This window comes from Osmia bicornis, chromosome 5 (genome assembly GCF_907164935.1).
Source record: "Osmia bicornis bicornis chromosome 5, iOsmBic2.1, whole genome shotgun sequence".
In the NCBI taxonomy this organism is placed as follows: domain Eukaryota; kingdom Metazoa; phylum Arthropoda; class Insecta; order Hymenoptera; family Megachilidae; genus Osmia; species Osmia bicornis.
The window spans coordinates 9,741,399-9,763,484 of record NC_060220.1 but is presented as its reverse complement, the minus strand read 5'-3'; the positions used below and the strand labels follow the sequence as shown (position 1 = coordinate 9,763,484).

The window sequence follows — 22,086 nt, the reverse complement described above, 5'->3', positions numbered from 1 at the left end:
CTGATAATAAAAAGAAAATGAGAGAATGAGTCTTCAATTTAATATCTCTTGCTCTGTTTAAAGTGTTCATTATTACTATATTACATCAGAATTTTAGTTCAAGGATGTCTGATTAAACATTCCAAAATCTTATAAGTATATGTAAAACATATATCATGTTATCGTCTTAATGTAAAGTAAATAATTTTTTTATACTTTAAGATTTTACTTTCGCTCTATTATAAATGAATATAATTTTGTAATATTACGAGTATTTGTACCTAATACATAAATATTTATGATATTTTGTTATTACTTTTAGACATTCATTTATTTTAAATCCTATTCGAAATTAATATGCGAATGTTTAGATGCTATTTATGTATTTAAATTTAAATGATTTAAAGACTTCTACTACGTTAAATATGTATATATAGAACCTTAGTTGTAATTCGTTATAGTTTTTATAAATATATATATTTGGCGTTTATATTCTGTAACTGCCTGTAACTGAGGACAAAGTTCAAATGTTTGAATTTTAACAAAACATTTGCATTTTACATACATACATATTATTTCACAGTGTACGAATAATAAAATTAATGATATGCATTTAGTTTTATGGTAAATCAATAATTTAATGTTATTCATATTATAGGTTATGTATTTTTAGGTATATATATTATGCATTGATATTATTATATATAACAAAATTAATAATGCATATTGCACGGTTTAATGATTTGCTGCGTTGCAGTTCTTATAAATTTTGTTATTGTACATTATCAACTCAGGTGTTGTCAGGTATTTATATATTTAATATATAATTTAATATAACATGTGATTTAAAAAAATACATTTATTTAAAGGTATTATTGATGTATTTTGTTTTTAGATTTTCCAAAAACTTTTAATCATAAAGATGCTGAACATAAATGGTATCAAATTTGGGAAAAAAATAACTATTTCACTGTTAAAAACAATGAGAAAGAAGCATTAAAAATGCTTTTACCTCCACCTAATATAACTGGTACATTGCATTTAGGGCATGCATTAACTGTCATAGTTCAAGATGTATTAGCAAGATGGTATCTATAACTTATAATGTTCTATATTTTGATTATTGCAATATGTAATATTTAAAACAATTCTCTGCTTAGGTACAGAATGAGGGGTTATCCTGTTGTATGGATACCAGGTTTTGATCATGCTGGAATTGCAACACAAATGATGGTAGAGAAATATCTTTCAAAAACAAAAGGTATCTCTAAATCAGATATTGGAAGAGAACAATTTCTTTCATATATTTGGCAATGGAAATATGATAAAGAAGATGTAATAAAATCTCAGATAAAAGCTTTAGGTGCTAGCTTGGATTGGTCCAGAGAGTATTTCACAATGAGTAAAGTACTTACTAAAATCTTATGGTGCAAAGTATTTCATTTTTTATTATTATGTAGATTATTTAGTGTTATAATAAATATTTCAGGATCATACTAATGCTGTAATAGAAGCATTTGTAACATTAAATGAGCGAAATTTGTTATATAGGAAAAAAGATTTGATTAATTGGTCTCCTACTTTACATAGTGCAATATCTGATATTGAAGTAGAACGATTATATATTAGTAAAAAAACACAGCTTCAGGTTCCAGGATATGAAAAGAAAATAACATTTGGTGAAATAGCACATATAGCTTATCCAGTGATAGATTCAAGTAAAATTCTGTGTTATATATCTTTTACACTAGATTGTAGTTCTTAAAACAAATGTAAATTGTTTTTTTTCTTTTTCAGAACATGAAATAATAGTTGCTACAACTAGACCAGAAACTGTATTTGGTGATGTAGCAATTGCTGTTCATCCAGATGATGAAAGATATACAGAATATATTGGAAAACAAGTTTGGCATTCTTTAAGAGAAACCTTAGTACCTATTATTTCTGACCCCTTGGTTGACAAAGAATTTGGCACAGGTTAATATATTTTAGTTGTTAAAAGTTTGTATTACAATGATAATGTTTATAATATAAAAGCTTCTAGGAGCTGTGAAAATAACACCAGCACATGATCAGTTGGATTATGAGATTGCAACAAACCATGGGTTAGATATCATTGAAGTTATTGATGAGTATGGAAACATAACGAATGCAGGCAAACAGTTTAAGGTATAATAATATTATAATTCAAATAATTGTGTCTTAAGAAAACTGAAAATGTAATTAAAAAAATATTTTAGGGTTTACCGAGATTTATTGCACGAGAGAAAGTTTTAAATGAACTATCAAATAAAGGTTTTTTAAGAAGTGTAAGAGAACATGAAATGAATATACCGATATGTTCGCGATCCCATGATATTGTAGAATGTATGTTGAAAGAACAGTGGTTTATCAAATGTAAAAGTATGGCTCATAAAGCACTACACGCTGTAAAGCAAGGTCATTTAAATATAATTCCTACTACTCATGAACAGATATGGTACGATTATCTTAATAACATTAGGTGAGAAAAGAACATAGAATGTAGAAAAATTAGTAACAAGTTCTATTTTTTAATCGTAATCTTCTTGTTAGAGATTGGTGTATTTCAAGACAAACATGGTGGGGACACTCTATTCCTGCTTATTATATTGAAGTGGGAGATAAAATTGAATGGATTGTTGCTCGAACTGAAGATGACGCACGCATCATTGTACGAAAGAAGTATGGATCTGATGTTCAATTACACAAAGATCCAGATGTATTAGATACTTGGTTTTCTTCTGGAATTCTTCCCTTTACAGTATTGGGATGGCCAAAGGAGGTATAACACATTATAAATTAAATATGTAAAATATTGTCTTTATGTTATGGTTTTAAATTTTAGACAGAAGATTTTAAACAATATTATCCTCTAACGTTATTAGAAACAGGATATGATATTCTTTTCTTCTGGGTTGCAAGAATGGTCATGTTAGGATTGGAACTGACTAATCGACTACCATTTAATGTATGACTTTTTAAATTTGTTAACATGTACTCCATAAAAATATTTGCATAACTTTCCATTAAATTATAGGAAGTTCTACTGCATGGACTTTTATGTGATGCTTATGGAAAGAAAATGTCTAAAACATTGGGAAATATTGTTTCTCCCGAAAATGTTATCAATGGCATTACTCTAAATGTAAGCATTAATATATGCGAATAATGAGTTTTAATTTAAGGTGTAACTTATTTGTAGTAAATATCTTGATATAAATAGGATCTTACTGCACAAATGAAAAAAAGTTATAACATGGGTATTGTTAATGAAACGATACTGCGCCGAATGTTGAGTGCAAACAAAAAAATGTTTCCTAATGGTATACCAGAATGTGGTGCAGATGCATTGCGTATGACTCTGTGTAGTCATAACATTAAAAGTTAGTTTGCATCGATACATATAACATGTTATATTTCATTATTTTATAATTATTTTTATTCAAACAGATCAACACATTAATTTCGATATAATGGAGTGCCAAACGAACAAATTTTTTTCCAACAAAATTTGGCAAGCAAGCAAATATATTTTACTTATGACAAGTGAAAAAAAATACCAAGAACCGAAGAGTATGACAGTTATTGATCGTTGGATTTTAAGTCGATTATCTTTAATGGTGACCACAGTTAATGATACACTTCTGCAACGAAATTTCCATAAAACTGTCGCGGCATTGAAACAGTTTCTATATTATGAATTTTGTGACTTTTACTTGGTAAGATTGTGATAAATAAATTGAAATGTGTCAAGAATCATAAGATTCCATATGATTATAGGAAGCAACTAAATGGGGATTTAGAGATGAGAATGAAAATACTGATATAAGTCATACATACGGCTTAAGAACATGCTTAGAGATATTTTTACGTGCATTTGCCCCTATAATGCCATACTTATCTGATGATTTGTATAATCAATTATCAAATAAGTTACCTGAATTTTTATCAGTTCCATCACTGATGGAAGCGTCATATCCAATGCCAGAACAGGTGAACATTTATATTTATAATTCTAAACTTCAGGTCAACTTAAAGCATGATTATTACAGTTTAACAAATGGAGAGATGTCACTCTGGACGAAAGAATAAACGAAGTTTTAAAAATGATCTTAGAAATTAGAAGCTTTATGGGTAACATTAATAAAAAGATGAATCCAGAAGGTAATATTTATTCACATAATAACAAAATATGATTAACTTCTTAAAGAATTGTAAAACTTTTTTTATTACAGTTCACGTTGTAATTAATCAATCTGAAGATTTTACTTTGTATAATGATACCATAAATTTAATTAAAGCTGGAAGCAAAGTTTCAAATATTTCAGTATTCCCAGAAAATAGTTATACACAAACCAACAGTAGTGTGTGTTATCCATTTACTTGCAACTGTACATTGTTTATTACTGCACAAGTGAGTTCTTTTTATTTTATTACATTTTGAATTCTGTATTTATTATGTATTTTCTTTTCAGGATCCTTCAGTTTTAAAGCAAATTGAACAAAATATTTCACGCAAGACCCAAATTTCCAAAGAAGTGTAAATAAATTGTAGAAAAGTATATTTAAATTGGTATTATAATCTTTTTTATAAACATTCAGATTGAAGAATTAAGACTATCGTACATTTACAATTAAAGGCAGGTACGTATTAATTTTCATCAACATCCATATGTTCATCTTCCGATTCATTTTCACTTCCGTCACTGTCGTCTATTTCTTCGCTATCCGAATCTGAACTACTGGCATCAAACCACGTTTGAGTAGATAAATCATCTGACATTATTGTTCTCCATTCATCTAATTTACGAAAATCTAAAAACCAAAAATGTTGTTAAAATTTTGCAAACTTCTATCTCATATGTACACGTTTATTAAATTATAATTGTACACACCTAAACTATAAAAATCGTTCAGTGTATATTGCCGGTCTCCATCTTCAAACATACCGCCATATAAATATAAAATATTATGCTTTACGGCAAGTGCAGCATTTATCCGTGGACAAGGCATAAATACATCCTTCTCTGTGATTTCCTGTTCCTGTGTAACAGATGTTCGCGCGGGTCCTATTGTAACTGTGAAGATTCCATCATCATGAGTTGTTACAGATTCAGTAGGAACAGATGACGGTTCTTGCATTTCACTATGATTATCATCTTCATTTTCACTATCGTTTTCTTGTCCAGCATCTTCTTTTGGTTTTCTTCTTCTACGTCGTGTGGTTATATCTTTCTTTCCATGTAATGCCACTATTCTCCATTGAAATTTTTCTAAATCTAAGGCCACTAAATCGTTATAAAATGTTCCATGAAGTTCTTCTTCATCATCTTCGTTATCAAAAACTCCACCAAACAAGTAGGCCAGATTTGGTTGAACTAAAACAGCTGATACACTACACCTTGGTGATATTTTAATTCCTGATTGTTTTACAAGCACCCATTTCCATTTCAAACCAGTTTGATCATTTTCTGAAATAACATTCATAATATCATTTAACGTCAAAGAAAATATATTTTTATATAAAATAAATTACCTACTCTCAGGTGTCATTAAAAACATGTCATTATGAACATAACCTTTATCAACATCTTTCTTAATCTTTTCTTTGCTGTATCCACCATATATAAGAAGTTTATTGTCAGGTGTTGGTAACATTATACATCCAGATCTGGGAAGTGGTGGAGTACCTACAATTTCATAAAATGTATTTAGAGTATAGAGATTTTCTCTAATAATATCTTTTTACTTATAATTTTACCAGACAGCTCAATCTTGTGCCAAGTATATGTATCAAGATTAAATATATGTACATCATTGTAATATTTGTAATCCCTTAAATTATCATGAAATCCACCGAAAACAATCAATTGTTTTTTTATAAGAGTCATTCTATGACCACTTCTGGCAGATGGTCCACCAGGAGATCTTAAATAAAAAGGAAAACAAGTAGTCACAAAATATTTTCTACTTATTTCATAGAAAGTATCCAAGTACAACATACGAAATTTTTTCCCATTTCTTCTCTGCAAATCTATACACCCATAAATCTCTGTAGTGATAAAATTGTGACTCTGATGGACTTGTAAATTCACCACCAAATATCCATAATTCTCCTTTATTCGCAGTTGTGGTCACTGCTTGATGACTACAACGTGGAGGAGGAGAACCGGGTGCTTTTATGATAGTCCACTCATCTTTACTTAAGCTGTATATAAACATGTCTCCATAAACAAATGTCTAAACAAAAGCAACAATTAATATATTAAATTCACTTAATAATTAAAATACCAGTTCAAATAAATTTTATTAATATATAGTTTACCGTTCTTCCATCATGAAATTCTCCACCAAATATAATAAGTTCATCTTTAAATGGATGTGCTGTTAAAGTACAGTTTATACGTCGAGACGGTGGGGCTACTGTCTTTTCAATAATACATTTTCTTTTAGCTTCTTCTCTTTCAATTTCAGCAATTACGTGTTCTATGTCATCCTAACATTTATGACAACACATTAATTTTGATATATGAAAGTAGTATTATTTACATTATTAAATAATGTCAGGATTCTTATATTTGATATTAGATTATGAATTATTTTTGTACTGTATGAAATAACAATATAAAAATATTTGGATGCAGTTGTAAGTCTATCTAACCTCACCACGTGCAGCCAATTCTTTTTTCTGTTTAGCGTTTTGTTTTTTTTCAGTTTTAAGTGCAGTTTTTACATTACCGCTTATCTTTTTCTTATTTTTATCCTTTTTACCCATGTTATACAATAAAATCTCTTCAACTTATGAAATTGTTTCCCGATATCAAGCTAAGAGCTACGATAAACAGAAAAATATTTTCGGGATTGCAATATTACCATTGTTGCACGTGGATTTCAGATGTCTAGGGATTTTTGAATGTTTACTACGTGGGTAAGGTGCCCGTGGAGCGCTAAAGCACTCTGCTCGCGGCACGGGTTTTAATAAAATACACTTTGAATTTAAGGAAAAATAATTGTTTGAATTTCTTTATTCTTTCCAACAATTTGACTCAAGTCGGGTTGAAGCTTTGACGTCGCGAAGTTCTCCCTCTCACTGAGTTCTCCGCGTACCTTTTTTGTGTGATTTGTATCTACGTTGTTAGCTAGGTAGAGGTTCTTACTTACCTTTCGCTGGGCGAGGATACCTGTAGAAATAGGTCGTCCTGGTGGATGTAGACGGTAGGGTAGACGTTCGAGTCAAGATCACACACTTCCGATCACAACAAATGTTTATTGGGTTTAAATACAATCCTTAACTTGCGCGCTCTTTACAGATGACGATTTGCTCTGTCGGGTCTCTGAGTCCCGTAGCAGAGTCGTACTTTGTGGATTTCTGTACGCGTATTTGAATTGAATCCCGGATTCGCGTTAAACGGACTGGCCGATTCTAAATGAATTTTACAGAAGTGATCCGGTTATACACTATAATTGATCTGTGTTGTTTCTGTAGTATAATTTGTCTGCACTGTTTCTGTAGTATAATTTGTCTGCTACTGGTTCTACACTGAATTTGATCTGATACGGGTTCTGTACTATAATTGGTCTGAAGTATAATTTTTGTCTGCTCGCGGGCGGTTTGGTCTCGTTATTATATATTGATTAATGAGGTCGACTTTTGATTTGGCAATTCGGGTGAACCACCTCGTCCGGATCGTCAGCGTTCTTGCCGTACGACATCCCGGCTGAGTTGCTCACTCAGAATTTTTGCGGAGCGATGAATTTGGATGGTGCAATAGAAGTTCAAAGAATTTGTATCGCGAAATGTAAGTTTAAAGAATCTGTATGGCGAAATATAAGTTTAAAGAATTTAGGTCGCGAAATAGCGGCTTAAAGAGTTTGGGTGGCGAAATAGAAATTTTAAAGAATGCGTCACAGGACGTGACACCTGGCCGCCTAGATTGTTGCATATCGGTACGATATCAACAAATAAATCTGGAAAGAAAATTTTCTTTAAGCGATTGTGTTATCCAAATTCATAGTTTGCGGTTTTATGAGTTAAATGAGTTTTACAATTTTAAGGTGAGTGTAATTACAATATTTGTTAGTTGGTGTGAATTTGTTGCGCTGGGTAAAATTTTTCTTTTTTGCTAATATTTCTTTGCGTTTACGAATTGGTATGTTACAAAGAGTAAATGGTTTTCGGATGGCCATTTACTTCCCTCCCCGCTGAGATTGAGGCGGTAGGGGTGCGTAGCGGAATTACATATAGTGCGTGTACTGAATAATATTGTAGACCAACACTTCTGGGCTTCTTTATTAACTTTTAAATTCAATGTTTCTAAAATGAAATTGGTAATTCTTAGGTCCTCTATTGTGGCTGGTATGCGCTGAGACAGCGGTGTTTTGCATGCGCTGGTTCCGAGTATTATTGAGCGCTTCATCGGTTAATGTCCTGTGTTTTACTTGGAAATTTTGTGCACCTGGTGGGGTAATTGATATATATATCCGTTCGATCGGATAGTATCGTCACTTGAACGAAAAAAAATTTAAGTTTCTGCTTGTATTATTTACCCGAACGACAATGTACGCAAGCTATATACTAGGCGATCGCGTGCTGGATCTATCGCAGCCGCGCAGGGATCTATTTAACGCCTGGGTGAGTGGTGTTCTGTTTTTTTTTTTTTTTTTTTTTAAAGGATAATAGATACAGGTATAGTCATAGGCTGATTATATATATTTTTGTGATATTTTTAAATAAAACATGCAAACAAGTATAATAGTGAGAGAATCTAATACAAATAGTTATACAAGTAATCACCAATTAGAGGTTTAGCTACAGCTATAGATGTGATCGCTTCTACCTCACATTTCCACCAATACCAAGGTAGATGTTTGTTTATCATACTATAAATGTCTGTTTTATATAGCAGAATAGTATGGGGCAAATCTTGACATGTGTCCACTGATGTGAATAAACGAGACTTCAAACATATCATGTTCCAGTCGACATTAATGCGGATTTCTTTAGATGACCTATAGAATTTACCGGAAATAGCTTTTGAATAATTGCGAGAGTCCTTGTTTACATACCAATCATCTTGCTTGCTTGGAAGGGTCGCTACCTGAACCACAATTTCCCTACGGGTAATCACTTGCCCAAATAGTGAATGAAATCTCAAAAGAATCCCAATGTTAAGTCTGTTTTCACCACTATGCTGTATTTGAACTCTGTTAACAGGTGTCCAGCCTAACCTGATTGACAATTTTGTATAGTATAAGTATAACAACGATTGTATGTGTAGGTGCAAGATCACCATTCCGACCAGACAAACTAAAGGAACCCAAGAGAGCCAAATCTGGACAGACCCACAGTGTGGTGTTATTAGAGATGCTGATGTGTTGTTCACATCTCCTACAGGATATGCAAAGCTCTGATGACTCGGAGCCATCAATGTTAGTGCAGCACCAGTTGGTGTGTAAGGGACTCTAGCTCCTCTAAAAGTCAGCCAAGACAGCCAAGCTATTATAATGACATTAAATACCGATGGAGTTGGAATCAAGTAATCCCATAGACGGAATGATTTGAGGTAATTTGATAAATCAGACAATGAAGAGTTATAGGTTACTTCATCTTTCTCAAATTTTGACTGTAACTTGTTTATATCATCAAGATACACAGATCCCTCTTTTTTTAACTTCTCGTTTAATCCCTTAATGGAGGTGATATCGTGGTCAAACAGAGTATCCTCTGAAATGATCGGTTGTATGAATCTATTATGATGTTGAGATGATAAAAATGGCACCTCTTTAGTTATATTGACCACTATAAAATCTTGATATTCATAGTGAATTTCCTCAATAGAACTTGCTACTAACATTTCAGTTGAGCCAATTTGAGCATAAGGGCTATGAATTCTGTGATTACCTATAGTCATTTCACAGAACAATGGTAATGATACAATGCCAAGTAGAGGTAACATTTGTACTGAGTTGTGTGAAGGCACTCCTTGATAACCAGCACATGTTAGTCGTGCTTCCATTTTATCTTGGTTAGTGGAAATTAACCATGATCTTGCCCCTGATGCGACTATAAAGGGGATATCACCTTCATTATGACTAGTTCGCTTTACTTGGCATATTTCTTGTGACCCATACTGTGTTAGATGAACACTTAAGTGACAACAAGGGCTGTTCCAAGATGTCCATATGATATCAACGTCGCATATTTGATTTGATTCTCGTATACATATGATATAGTCGGTGTGATCCATAATTGCCCATTCTTTGTCTGCTTGGTTGAGAATAAGAATGTTATCCTGTAAGATCACCTCATAGCTGTACTTACCTTTAATGATGGGTACTGATCTGGGATCCCAAAAAGTAATATTCTTTGGATTAAGAACTAGAGGTATACGGAGCACTATGACCAATTTGGTTCGAGTTGTGTATGTGCTAAAGATGGATGATATGAGGAGAGATAATTTTGTGTCTGAGTCAGCTATTTGTAAGCTTGTCTTAATATTGGCTGATATTGTTTTCCAAAGTTGGGAAAGCAAATCATCTTTAAGGAAACGGGGAGATATAGTGTGTTGTGAAACACTAATCAATGTGTCTTGATAATGGTTTGTTAGTGTGTCTAAAGCACCGATCATATCATGTAAAATATGAGTATAAGCATTAATTGTAAGAGTTGCTGTATGTATCATAGACACCATATTGATCTCTTGCAATTCAGCATTTATTGTATGTAAGTTATCATCAACACTGTTTGCCCATATTTGAATCGAGTGAGAGAGTTTACCTATTTCTTTGTATAGGTTCTGAGATAGATGCTCTAATCCCTTTACAAGGTGGTTATTGAGTGTCATAGTATTGTTTCTAATTAGCTGAATTTCCTGGCTGTTTCGGAGTGATTCATTATGTACATCATTTATCAAATCATGAATGTTCTTTAATTGCTTCTCTGTTGCCACACCATATAATTTATTTTGTATCTCTCCCAGAAAATCAAATAATCCCCTTCTTTTCCTTAATGTTGATCTATTTTTGTTACACTTCAATTTGTTCTTGTAGCACAATGCTTCTTTCTCAGGGTGTTGTAACACACATGTGATATAATTTAATCGATCTGCAAGTGTGATACCGCACTGCTGATCATAGGTCATTGTGTCTTGTACAATATTCTCAGCAAAAATACGTCCTTCAGGCAATTGCAATCCATCTACTACAACCTCTCTATCCAGGGTGTTTAACCTTGGCACAATATGGTTGGTGAAGTGGTTAGATAAGTTCATAGTTGAGACTGTGTCTTCAAACTGTGTATGTTTTCGGTAGATGGGAATAATAACCTTATTGCTTGAATAAAATCATTTACGTTATTTATCGGTGAATTTATTAGTGCCTTGTATACTTCTCCTTTTAATTTAATTTTTAGAATCGGGATTAGACCTGGTTCATCTACGGGTGTTATAATGTTTTTAGCATGCTTTAATTTTTCAATGTATTCTATGACCGAAATGTTTTTCCCATCGAATTCTGGTATTAAATTTGCTACGTATTTTAGAGGTAATCGAAGAGGTTGGATTTGATTTTGCTGGTTTGTCATTTTATTTCCCGGACTTCCACAGATGAGTGTTAAATTTCCTTCGCTACTTTCTCCGTCCAGATTTCCTATTAGGCTTGGCTGTTCTGTAATTCCTTCAATTTCGAGTAGGGATATGTCGTTTTTGTAGCTGTTGTTTATTGTTTCGTTTAATGTTTCGGTAGTGTTTCTATTATCTTGGGGGCTTATTCGGATTAGTGGGGAAGTGAAAGTTCCTGTTTGTTTGTTTTTATTAGCTGAATTACTTGGATTGATTGTAAATCCTATGTCTTTATCTTGCCAACTGGCACCTCCGTTATCGGTTTGGTTAGTGTTTATGGTTAGATTCTTTACGTTTTTTGTTCTGGGTATTGCACCTAATTCTGTATTCGCGTTTGATACCTCGGTTGTAGCTTTTGGTGTGAAGTCAAATGTTCTTCGTTCTGTTGGTGAACGTGGTGTTTTACGGCTTTGTAAAAAGGCTGATGCGTGATTACGATCTTCTACAATACTTTTGAGTTCAGGATTTTCTTGTGTCCTGCTTCTTGTTAATCTATTTTCGTCTTTAATGTTTTTGTTATCCGTTGGCTTAAAATTCTTATTATTCATTTGAAAGTTTCATTATTTGTAATTATTTAGTGAATAAATGAGTTAATTTTATGTTTAGGTGAATTTTATGTCTACTTTGTAGCAGTATCTCAATGAATTGATAATGTTGTATATTGAAATTGATTCGAAAGTGAAGTTCTTGAATTTTTATTGAAGTTGCAGACAAAGATTTATATTCTCGAGTTAGATTTTTTTATGAGTCTACCCTATATTACACGTTAGTAGTGCCTGTTGGCGTTCGATTCGTATCGGAACCACTGTAATGTCGCGAAGTTCTCCCTCTCACTGAGTTCTCCGCGTACCTTTTTTGTATGATTTGTATCCACGTTGTTAGCTAGGTAGAGGTTCTTACTTACCTTTCGCTGGGCGAGGATACCTGTAGAAATAGGTCGTCCTGGTGGATGTAGACGGTAGGGTAGACGTTCGAGTCAAGATCACACACTTCCGATCACAACAAATGTTTATTGGGTTTAAATACAATCCTTAACTTGCGCGCTCTTTACAGATGACGATTTGCTCTGTCGGGTCTCTGAGTCCCGTAGCAGAGTCGTACTTTGTGGATTTCTGTATGCGTATTTGAATTGAATCCCGGATTCGCGTTAAACGGACTGGCCGATTCTAAATGAATTTTACAGAAGTGATCCGGTTATACACTATAATTGATCTGTGTTGTTTCTGTAGTATAATTTGTCTGCACTGTTTCTGTAGTATAATTTGTCTGCCACTGGTTCTACACTGAATTTGATCTGATACGGGTTCTGTACTATAATTGGTCTGAAGTATAATTTTTTTTGTCTGCACGCGGGCGGTTTGGTCTCGTTATTATATATTGATTAATGAGGTCGACTTTTGATTTGCCAATTCGGGTGAACCACCTCGTCCGGATCGTCAGCGTTCTTGCCGTACGACATCCCGGCTGAGTTGCTCACTCAGAATTTTTGCGGAGCGATGAATTTGGATGGTGCAATAGAAGTTCAAAGAATTTGTATCGCGAAATGTAAGTTTAAAGAATCTGTATGGCGAAATATAAGTTTAAAGAATTTAGGTCGCGAAATAGCGGCTTAAAGAGTTTGGGTGGCGAAATAGAAATTTTAGAGAATGCGTCACAGGACGTGACAAAGCTTTGAATCGTTCTGAGCTTGGCGATGAAGATCCTCGATCGAAGTTGGCTGCCATCCCCTCCTCGATGGATCCTGAATCCTCCCTCAGGATCATCCCTGGTCCAATGATGAAGGGGCCCATTCCTGTCCGGAGGCGGTCCCTCTCCCTGGCTTCGGTCCACCCTTGGGCGAGCGGAAGATGGTGGTGCTCCGTCCAAGACTCGAGAACGATTCTGTGCACACGTGCTAAGAGAAAGCGTGGGATCCAGAGAAAACGTAAGATAACAAAAGGTCTCGCGCTAGCGAGCCAAGGCAACCCTTAAGAGAATTTACGACCCTCTGTAAATAAACAGGATGTCGAAGAGACTTCGACAGTTTCAAGAACCAACATGATTTTCGTTACGAGTAACGAATTAGATACGGCCCGCAATAAATTAGTTTCTTAGAAATTTCAAGTGTGACAGTCTTATTTCTCCGGATTTCCAACTCTCTCCCAACACGATTACCCGTGTTGAAAGTTTTACAATGTCTTATCTATTGTTTGTTTATTCCTTTGAATTTTGGCTCCTAATTTATGAGCATTGATATAACATAATGCGCACATGCTGCAGTCATACTCTTATGGCATCGTCGCCATATTACATTTCATTCAACGCTTGTGATTACAAGCTTGCGGCTAAATTCACACGATATCATACACATATATACAAGCGAGGTTCGCAACACCATGCTGAACAACGTGGCAACACTGCTCACGTGACAATCGGGAGTCCTATTTTCAAAAACAGAGTCCTGTGCTCGGAATTGTAATTACTGTCTTTTTTAATTAAAAGCTGTAGTAATATACGCTATTTTGTATTAATTATGTATAAACAATACATAAACGTTGCAACTATGGCAAGTAGAAGTGATGTGGTAGTATAAAATTGTTATAAATGTAATATAAATTTTGTGTACTCTCGAAGTAGTTTGGTGTTGCGAAGCATGATATTTGAAATATTTACAGTGGTTTCAAGAAAATTTAAGTATGAAGCAAAATGAAACCATCTTTGGATCAAATTGAAACATTTAAGAATTGATAAACGTGTATATAAGTGAATAAAAACCTTGAAAGAAGCGAAATTATTGGAACGAAACCAAAGAGGTTATGTAAAGTATTAATAAGAAGAGGACAAAGAAATGATAAACAAAATGTTATAATTTTACTTATTTATTTCACATAAATTATTTAGAATCAATCAACAAAAATACTATCAGTGAAATAGAAAGAAGGATAAGAAAAGGGTAAACAGATGGTAAACAAAGTATTATAATTTCACTTATTGATTGCATAAAATTAAATCAATGAGTAAATCAAGCGTTGTCAGTAAGAATCAAAGGTATGTCACTTCATACTCTGCAGGGGATCTTAACGCCCAATCTGTTCTCGATTAAACTGATCACACCTTCGACATCGACTTGGGCCTTTTTGGCTTCGCTCAACATGTGTTTGAAGGTAGCGTTATCGCATAGTTTATTGGCGACGTTCTGGAATTCCGGTGATTTCACTTGAGCGACTAACTCGGCAAACACTTTGGATGTAGCCAATTTCTGTTTGTACAGTTCCCGGATCTTCTCCTTGGGTACAAGGGCCTTAACCTCGTCGAGCATTCCGCGGATACCACCGGCGGCCCTCACCATTCGGACGTTGGTTGGTGGTGTCAATGGTTCGAGATCGAGGTACTTGTTAATGTGGTTCACCACCTGGTAGATGTCCAGTCCATTTTTCTGCATGTAGTTCATGATGTGCTGGATTTCGGACATGGTTTCGATTTCGGTGACCAATTGTTTGAATTCGTTGGAGTGCATGAATTTTATCACAGCTTGGACATCACTGTCAGTGGTAACGTAACGATGGATGATTTTGATTACTTCGTCCATTGGCAGGAGATCGACAAACTCCTGCACGTCGTCAGCCAGGACACCGGTTCCTGTACGTGGAACATTGTAAGCTTGCAGGGGGCTGGCCAAAGCCAGGACTGCGACGAGGGCGAATGCGAATTTCATCTACGGACGAAAAGAACGAAGAAATTTTAATCTCGAATATTCAGGTAACAGTGCAAAAGAATGTTAGAAGTAGTAAATGTGCTCTAGCTATTAAGTTAGACCAGCTAGCTAAGCCAGCAGTAAATAGTCAGATTTTATAATATTTAAGAACATTTTCAATTGTTCTGGTTTACTCACCATGTTGCTTCTGCTAGTGGATTTCACTGAATGCATGACACTGAATCGTTTCCGTCCTTTAAATACCCCTTCTGTTAATGAATCTTCGATAAGATTATATCTTGACGAACGTGCAAATAAAATATTCGGAAATTTAATTGTTAGATAACTGATTTTTACTTGGGTAAAGGTTAAGAGGGTTAAGAAGGTTATTAAGATTTTAAATGCTGATATTCTCATGTTGTTTTATTTTAAGACCACTTCTAGAGATAGCTTAATGAAATCTTTTGTTTCTTCATCTCTACTTTCTTTGAAATAAGCTTATAAACATATTATGTAAGATTGAATGATACGATAGCACTAATTTGTAACTTTCTATCAAAAATCCACCCTTTGGCATCGTTGTCTCTCGTTTTCAATAGACAACAATAAGCTAATATTTTGAAAGACAGTAAGAGATATTTAATAGTGGCTCTCAAAGGGACCGTAATTGTCCTTCGAAGGGACAACAATTGCTTCTTCGACGTTCAACTTGTTCAAAATTATTTTCTCCCGCTAGCCAGGCAAACTTTAGCCCAATATTATGGCAGCACATGATGGTAACAGCCTGCCCTTTCGACTCATCGTTGTTGACGTAACGACCTTGGGGATTTTCACGACAAAACAAGAAGTAGCTAGAAAGTATACAAAGTATACAAAACAAGAAAGTACGATTGATCAGATTGTTTGGAACGATAATATGATTAGGTACCTGCTCTACAATATTTTGTTTATCTGTCTACACATTGACCAGATAATAGAGAAGTGGTCCGTTATCGGATACATTTGAATATGTTATTTGGTCGATCGACCTTGGTGATTCGGTGATAAGAGAAAAAAATAATTTTTAACAAAAAATACAACCGACTTGAAAATGCGCTAAAAAGTGTAAAATAATTTCTATTTAATTTATATTGTGGGAAGGGTAGTGTATAATAAAATTGACTCGATCAACTCCGTTCTGCACTCTTACAAGGGGAGGACACGGTTAGAGAATCATGGATTTCGACAAGCTTGGGCATAATGAATCTATATCGAAAATAAGCGATCGTGTCCGGAAGTTCTATCGAATAGGCCCTAATAACAGAGATATTAGTCTTTAAAGTTTATAACATTTCATATTACTTGATGTCAACAGCACAGCATAGCCCCTCTGGTTAGCATCGTTCCTCGTAATGTTGCGTTCCCCCGGAATCTATCCCACGTATTTAAAATTTTTTTTTTCACTGCTTTTAATTTTATTATTTATAATTATTTCATGTTTTATGAATGTTGAAAATGAATTTAACACAAAAATTGATTTATTCTTTAAATATATTCATTTACTTGGAATGGTCCCATGATTATAGGACCGTTTACCTGGACGACCACTTCATCCTCATAGTTCAGTTTGTGCAGTGTGATTCTTTCGCTACGCAAAACAAAAGCCGTGCCGCATAATCGAACCCTGCTGTTTTTGTAGTTAAAAGAGACCCAGGGGCCATATCGCCGGACCCAAAACTGATCTGTGTATGTTTATGGATGAGACAAAGACAAGAAACGGAACAGCAGAGGTTCCGTTGTGCGGTGCGGCTTTTGTCTTGCATAGCGAGAGAATCGCCCTGTATTTTAAGTCAAACACTGGACAGTAGAGACCTTGCAAGATCTACGAAATAATAATAAACTCAATTTTACAGGAACGCGTTCAACGAAACAACATTTTACCCAACCAGCAATTTGGCTTTAGGAAAAAACACTCCACAATCCATCAGCTCCTACGTGAGGCCCAATTCCACACTCATGAAGTTAATACCAACAGGCTTGCAGCTATGCTATCCCTTGACATACAGAAAGCCTTCGATTCAGTATGGCATGACGGACTAATTTACAAGCTTATTAAACTTTCTAGAACTACCTAAATAACAGAAAATTTTTCGTCCAAATCAGAACTCTTACCAGCTGACACCGGTGCGGCGTCCCCCAAGGATCAGTACTAGGACCTCTACTATTCCTCATCTACCTATACGACATCCCAACAACAACCAATACAACCTTAACCCTATTTGCAAACGACACAGCCATATTAGCCGCATCTTAGTGCCCCAAACTGCTAACATCCATGATTCAACACCATCTTAACCTGATACATGATTACTTCCATGATTGGAAACTATCTTTAAACGTCACCAAGTCTCAGACCCCCCACTTCCACAGGAAAACAAAAAGATTAAAAAATTGAATACCACATCTCAAGCTGAATAGTACAAACATCCCATAGGAATCCACACTTACATACTTAGGCGTCACTCTAGACTCTAAACTCACCTGGCAACCAGCTATCCTCAATAGACATCAGAAAGCGCTAGCCGTAATCGGAGCATCACGACCTCATATAGGAAAAGCATCAAAACTCCCAACCAATCTTAAGCTCCACATGTACAAATCTTGCATCAGACCAGTCCTTCTCTACGGCGCCCAAGTTTGGTCTCCAGCAGCCCTCTCCTACATTAAAACATTACAATGACTCCAGAATAAAGCCTTAAAAATCATCTACAACCTCCCCTCAGACTATCCTATTAAAGAACTTCACATAAGTGCCAATATACCGCTAATTAGTACTGTCTTTCAACAACTCCTTGATAACTATAACACAGAAGACCACAATAATCCCTTAGTCGCCTTAACTTCTGCATACAATGAAACCACAATCCCCTACGCACCCAAAATACGATTCCCTCTCACAATGACTAAAGCATCACCCTCCTAAACCTAACTCAAATCCCTCCCTACCTATTAAATTACTCTGTTTAGAGCAACAAACTGCTCTACCTTTTCCTGTCGCAGGGTTTTTTGAAAATTTTCCCCGCAAGAGCAACCACCTGTAGGACAAGCCACATCTAGTATCAATCCACCAACTCTAACTTCCATCTGAGAGTATAAGGAGATCAGGATAAACACAGGCTCCCCGCAATAAAAAAAAAAAGAATCAAGTCAAGGTCAATTGCCTACGAGTCATTGACATTTTCATTTCGTCTTGTGTATTGTTAGTGCTGATTTCTGAATATTTAGAAAAAGCGAAAGTAAGTACAGTGATTATTATTATTTCGTTGTTATTATTTTTTATTTTTTCTCTAATCTTTCACAGAATATTGATTCTTTTAATAATTTAGATTCCGTTTCTGCGAATCCTATATTCTAATAATCTTATATTAATTTATAACTTTTATTATACAAAATTAGGAAATGGGAAACAAAACATCAAACTAACCCCCGGCAGTGGAACCCTCGGCAGTGGAATCCCCAGCAGCGGCGGAACGGCGCGGCGGGACCAGCGGTGGCAAGACTGGCCGTGGCCGAATTGTTAAATATGTACAACTGTTAGTGACAAGTGTATAATGCATGTATGTATGTACTATATACTTTTCCACATATTCCTTGAAATAGATTTCGTGTGTATATGTGTTTGTGTGTGTAAATTACGAGTGTTATAAATGTATTTCATAATAAACCTTTCTATGAATTTTAGAAAATTAAAGATCCACAAAGGAGGAAGAAAAATCAGAGCATCAAAAAAATGAAAAAACGATTAAGAAGGATGCCGCCAGCCGCCGCAGGATATCCGGGGGGGGGGGGGGATGTATCCCCCCTCCCCCGCAACATTACGCATCGCCAGTGGTCCCGTTTGAAAATTTTAGTAACATTTAAGCAAAAAATGAAGTTTCTCATATCAATATCTATTCTACAGGGTGATTCTCTCGCAACGCAACACAAAAGCCGTGCCGCACAATGGAACCCCTGCTGTTCCGTTTCTTGTCTTCGTCTCAGCTATAAACACACACAAAGCAGTTTTGGGTCCGGCGATATGGCCCCTGGGTCTTTTTACCCGCAAACACAGCAGGGTTCCATTGTGCGGGGCGGTTATTGTGTTGCGCGCCGAGAGAATCACACTGTATGTATTGTAGGCAATAAAGTATTGTTGGTATTGGCGGCCAGATATCCGACAGCCGAGCCGACCGGGAGGGACGGCGACCAGGATTATGACTCGGATATGATGTCGGCTATTTTTTTCGCAAAGTACGGAAACTAATTTTCAGTCACAATAGGGCATTTAGATTTTGACTAACCGAGGGTCCGAAATAGCCGCACCATGAACCTGGTCTCCGTGGCGAAGTGCATGGGTCAACGCGCCTAGCGAATTTCCCCTCAAACGCCTAGATTGGGAGGGAGATGTCAAGGGCCTTAGGAATTCCTTCGGAACACCTAATTGGCGGAGGCGAGAAACGCCTATTATCGGCTAGCTTTAAAACCGTGAACGCGAACGGAAAATATTATGTTTTAGACTAAGATTTCAACAGAGCCGGATCGAGAACGATCAGTGAAAATTATTAAAGATATAATAACTGTGTACTCAGAGTGATTTCTTTCTGTTACCTTCGAATCCCTCATTCGCCCGTATCATCCTACAGTATACTGTTTTTTAAATGTCCGTCGACTTCAAATATGTTAGAGTTAATAAGATAGAGTTAATAATAATAGAGTGGAAAGTACTGTCTTATATTACAGATTATGTCAATTGATCAAAAATTAGTATTCATAGTGTACTAAAAATATCATATCTAATGAAACAAAAAAAAATTTTGAACGTTTGACAGGACGGATATTTTTAGTCCCAAAGAATCCCGAGTTTTTACAAAGCAGAATGCTTCCTGTATACCTTCCGCTTTGTAATGGTGCAAAAATTAGTTCCTACTTCATCCTACTTTACAAATTATTACTGTTAAAAGCTCACGGTGTTACGGTACATATGTACGTTCGCGTCCAGCGTTATCCTCTTCTCAGAGGATATTGAGATTCTAAACACTTGAAATGTTTACGCTATATTGCAGATAAGAATTGAAAGAGTTTTCTTCTGTTAGATTGCATTCAGTTAGTACAGAACCACAGCAGAGCGAACAGTTAAAATTTTTGAACATTTTGATACATTAAAATATTGTATTCTAGTGTTTCAGTTACGTACATCTTTGTTAGACTAAAAGAAAGGATGGAAATAAATGATTCCGTATAGACGATAGAATGTTTCGTTTTATTTTCTACGAGGGCAAGGAGCGAGTTGTCCCGTCGAAAGACTCGTAAAGAATGCCCATTTCGGGCCTGGAGAGTCCTTTTCCCTCTGCGGAAAACTCGAGGACTCTTGATGAGTTTATTGCGCCCTGTCGCCGTAGTGTCGGGCCCCGTCGCCCAAGTGTCCTGGCGACTGTCTTGTAGCCACGTGTGTTCCATACGGGGTCAATGGTCAGTTGACTTTCGAATTTTCCAACACTCGGCCAGCCTACAACCCAGCTTGTCCTCAAGCGTGTGATTTATGTCAGTTTCTGTAACCAAAGATTCAGCACTGGCCTGAGTACACAATTCATTGTTAAGGGTATCAGTTTGAACCTGCAACGAGAGTTTCTTAAAACATTTGTTAGTTGACAATACTCCCCTTTTCGTCGCAGTCATATTTTCCCTTCGAATCAATGGTTTTAATGTCTGCTGTCGCACATTACGTTGTTCTCAGTTTGTGACGGCCCATTGCATGATGACTGCTGCGTTATGATTATCAACTAATAATTTTCTGCCTCTACCATGACAGTTTAAATACAATCATGCGATAGTGGCTTTACCATCTCTATCGCCGTGATATCGAGTTCATCGTCATCCGATAACGGCAAAACATCGTTATCAGACTGACGGCAATAAGATCTTCGTCGTCCAGTAGCAACTGGACTTTATTTCGACGGTGTCTCTTTCCTTCATGGTGAAAATATTGGCCAGTAAGGAATCAGCCCCTCAGGTAATCACAGCCGTTGCTGCTGTCTCTAACTAGTTACCTGTAGCTAAACATTACCATTAAAATTTGTTACTCACCATAAAATATATAATTTTCGTCCTTGAACAAAAGCGAGGTTTTACTCCACCACCGCTACCCAAGGTTTCAGTCGTTTCACCGCGGCAACGAGCTTAGCACGTCTGCCCCCTTCTCGTAGGTCTTCGACCTCGTATCGGTCGTTCATGAGTACCCGATAAATTCTGAACGGCCCCTTGAATTTGGGACAAAGCTTCCTGCTTTCTCCCGTCGCTTGTCCACTAGTGATTTCGACCATGACCAGGTCTCCCTCCTGATACTTCGTGGCCTCCCGTCGTGTTCTATCATACCACTCTTTCTGTTTCCGTTGATCTTCCGCGATATGTTTGTTAATTCGCGTACGAAGCTCCTTCAAGTCCAGACGCTGCACCTCTGTCTGTACTTCTTGCAAAATCCGCGACTCTGCCGTAGTTCTGGCATTGAACCCCATTAATGCTTCAGCAGGTGTCGCAGCTATACCCTTATTGACCGTGGTATTCATTGCACTTTGAATTTGCTTTACATATTCATCCCATCTATTCGATTCTTTTCCAGCAACTGTTGCTGCTAACGATGCTACGATGGTCCGATTGTAACGTTCGCACTGTCCGTTAGCGCGGGGCGTAGCAACCGCATTCAAGATATGCCGTATCCCATATGTGGTACAAAATATCTTAAATGTCCTGGCTGTAAAAGCGGTGCCACGGTCACTAATG

The 22,086-nt window shown here is 35.9% G+C and overlaps 3 protein-coding genes across 5 annotated transcripts; 1 reads left to right on the top strand and 2 right to left on the bottom strand.

Moving 5' to 3' along the window:
* Positions 1–106: 106 nt before the first annotated feature.
* Positions 107–4,562, top strand: LOC114881411 (valine--tRNA ligase-like). Of its 3 annotated transcripts, none has more exons than XM_029198197.2 (17): positions 107–176; positions 653–783; positions 875–1,067; positions 1,140–1,386; positions 1,469–1,697; positions 1,777–1,956; positions 2,024–2,148; positions 2,220–2,482; positions 2,554–2,782; positions 2,846–2,968; positions 3,038–3,145; positions 3,224–3,383; positions 3,451–3,719; positions 3,781–3,993; positions 4,053–4,164; positions 4,236–4,414; positions 4,476–4,562. In XM_029198197.2, exons 2-17 carry the CDS (start codon positions 699–701, stop codon positions 4,542–4,544), a joined length of 2,784 nt encoding a protein of 927 aa, XP_029054030.1. In that variant the 5' UTR covers positions 107–176; positions 653–698; the 3' UTR covers positions 4,545–4,562. The 3 variants fall into 3 exon arrangements, with proteins under 3 accessions (XP_029054030.1, XP_029054028.1, XP_029054029.1); XM_029198195.2 differs by lacking the exon at positions 107–176 and adding an exon at positions 299–563; XM_029198196.2 differs by lacking the exon at positions 107–176 and adding an exon at positions 299–563 and having other exon boundaries at positions 638–783.
* Positions 4,546–6,983, bottom strand: LOC114881412 (kelch domain-containing protein 4-like). The gene is made up of 7 exons (XM_029198198.2): positions 6,662–6,983; positions 6,326–6,496; positions 6,005–6,240; positions 5,762–5,928; positions 5,541–5,690; positions 4,896–5,471; positions 4,546–4,815 (listed from the first exon to the last, which is right to left on the bottom strand). The coding sequence occupies exons 1-7, from the start codon at positions 6,773–6,775 to the stop codon at positions 4,652–4,654; spliced, it is 1,578 nt and encodes a 525-aa protein (XP_029054031.2). The 5' UTR covers positions 6,776–6,983; the 3' UTR covers positions 4,546–4,651.
* Positions 6,984–14,655: 7,672 nt separating this feature from the next.
* On the bottom strand, positions 14,656–16,379 carry LOC114882474 (protein G12-like). Its single transcript, XM_029199363.2, has 2 exons — positions 15,490–16,379; positions 14,656–15,312 (listed from the first exon to the last, which is right to left on the bottom strand). The coding sequence occupies exons 1-2, from the start codon at positions 15,706–15,708 to the stop codon at positions 14,656–14,658; spliced, it is 876 nt and encodes a 291-aa protein (XP_029055196.2). The 5' UTR covers positions 15,709–16,379.
* Between the last annotated feature and the right edge of the window lie 5,707 nt (positions 16,380–22,086).

Bases quoted from the DNA above. Each gene is read 5' to 3' on its own strand.
- LOC114881412 (XM_029198198.2), bottom strand. From the start codon at position 6,775: ATGGGTAAAAAGGATAAAAATAAGAAAAAGATAAGCGGTAATGTAAAA. The intron at 5,929-6,004 runs GTATGTTGTACT...TTTTTATTTAAG, and splicing joins AAGAAATGGGAAAAAATTTC to ATCTCCTGGTGGACCATCTG. The intron at 5,472-5,540 runs GTAGGTAATTTA...ATGTTATTTCAG, and splicing joins GTTTTTAATGACACCTGAGA to AAAATGATCAAACTGGTTTG.
- LOC114881411 (XM_029198197.2), top strand. From the start codon at position 699: ATGCATATTGCACGGTTTAATGATTTGCTGCGTTGCAGTTCTTATAAA. The intron at 2,969-3,037 runs GTATGACTTTTT...ATTAAATTATAG, and splicing joins CTAATCGACTACCATTTAAT to GAAGTTCTACTGCATGGACT. The intron at 3,994-4,052 runs GTGAACATTTAT...TGATTATTACAG, and splicing joins CATATCCAATGCCAGAACAG to TTTAACAAATGGAGAGATGT.
- LOC114882474 (XM_029199363.2), bottom strand. From the start codon at position 15,708: ATGAGAATATCAGCATTTAAAATCTTAATAACCTTCTTAACCCTCTTA. The intron at 15,313-15,489 runs GTGAGTAAACCA...TTTCGTCCGTAG, and splicing joins CCACTAGCAGAAGCAACATG to ATGAAATTCGCATTCGCCCT.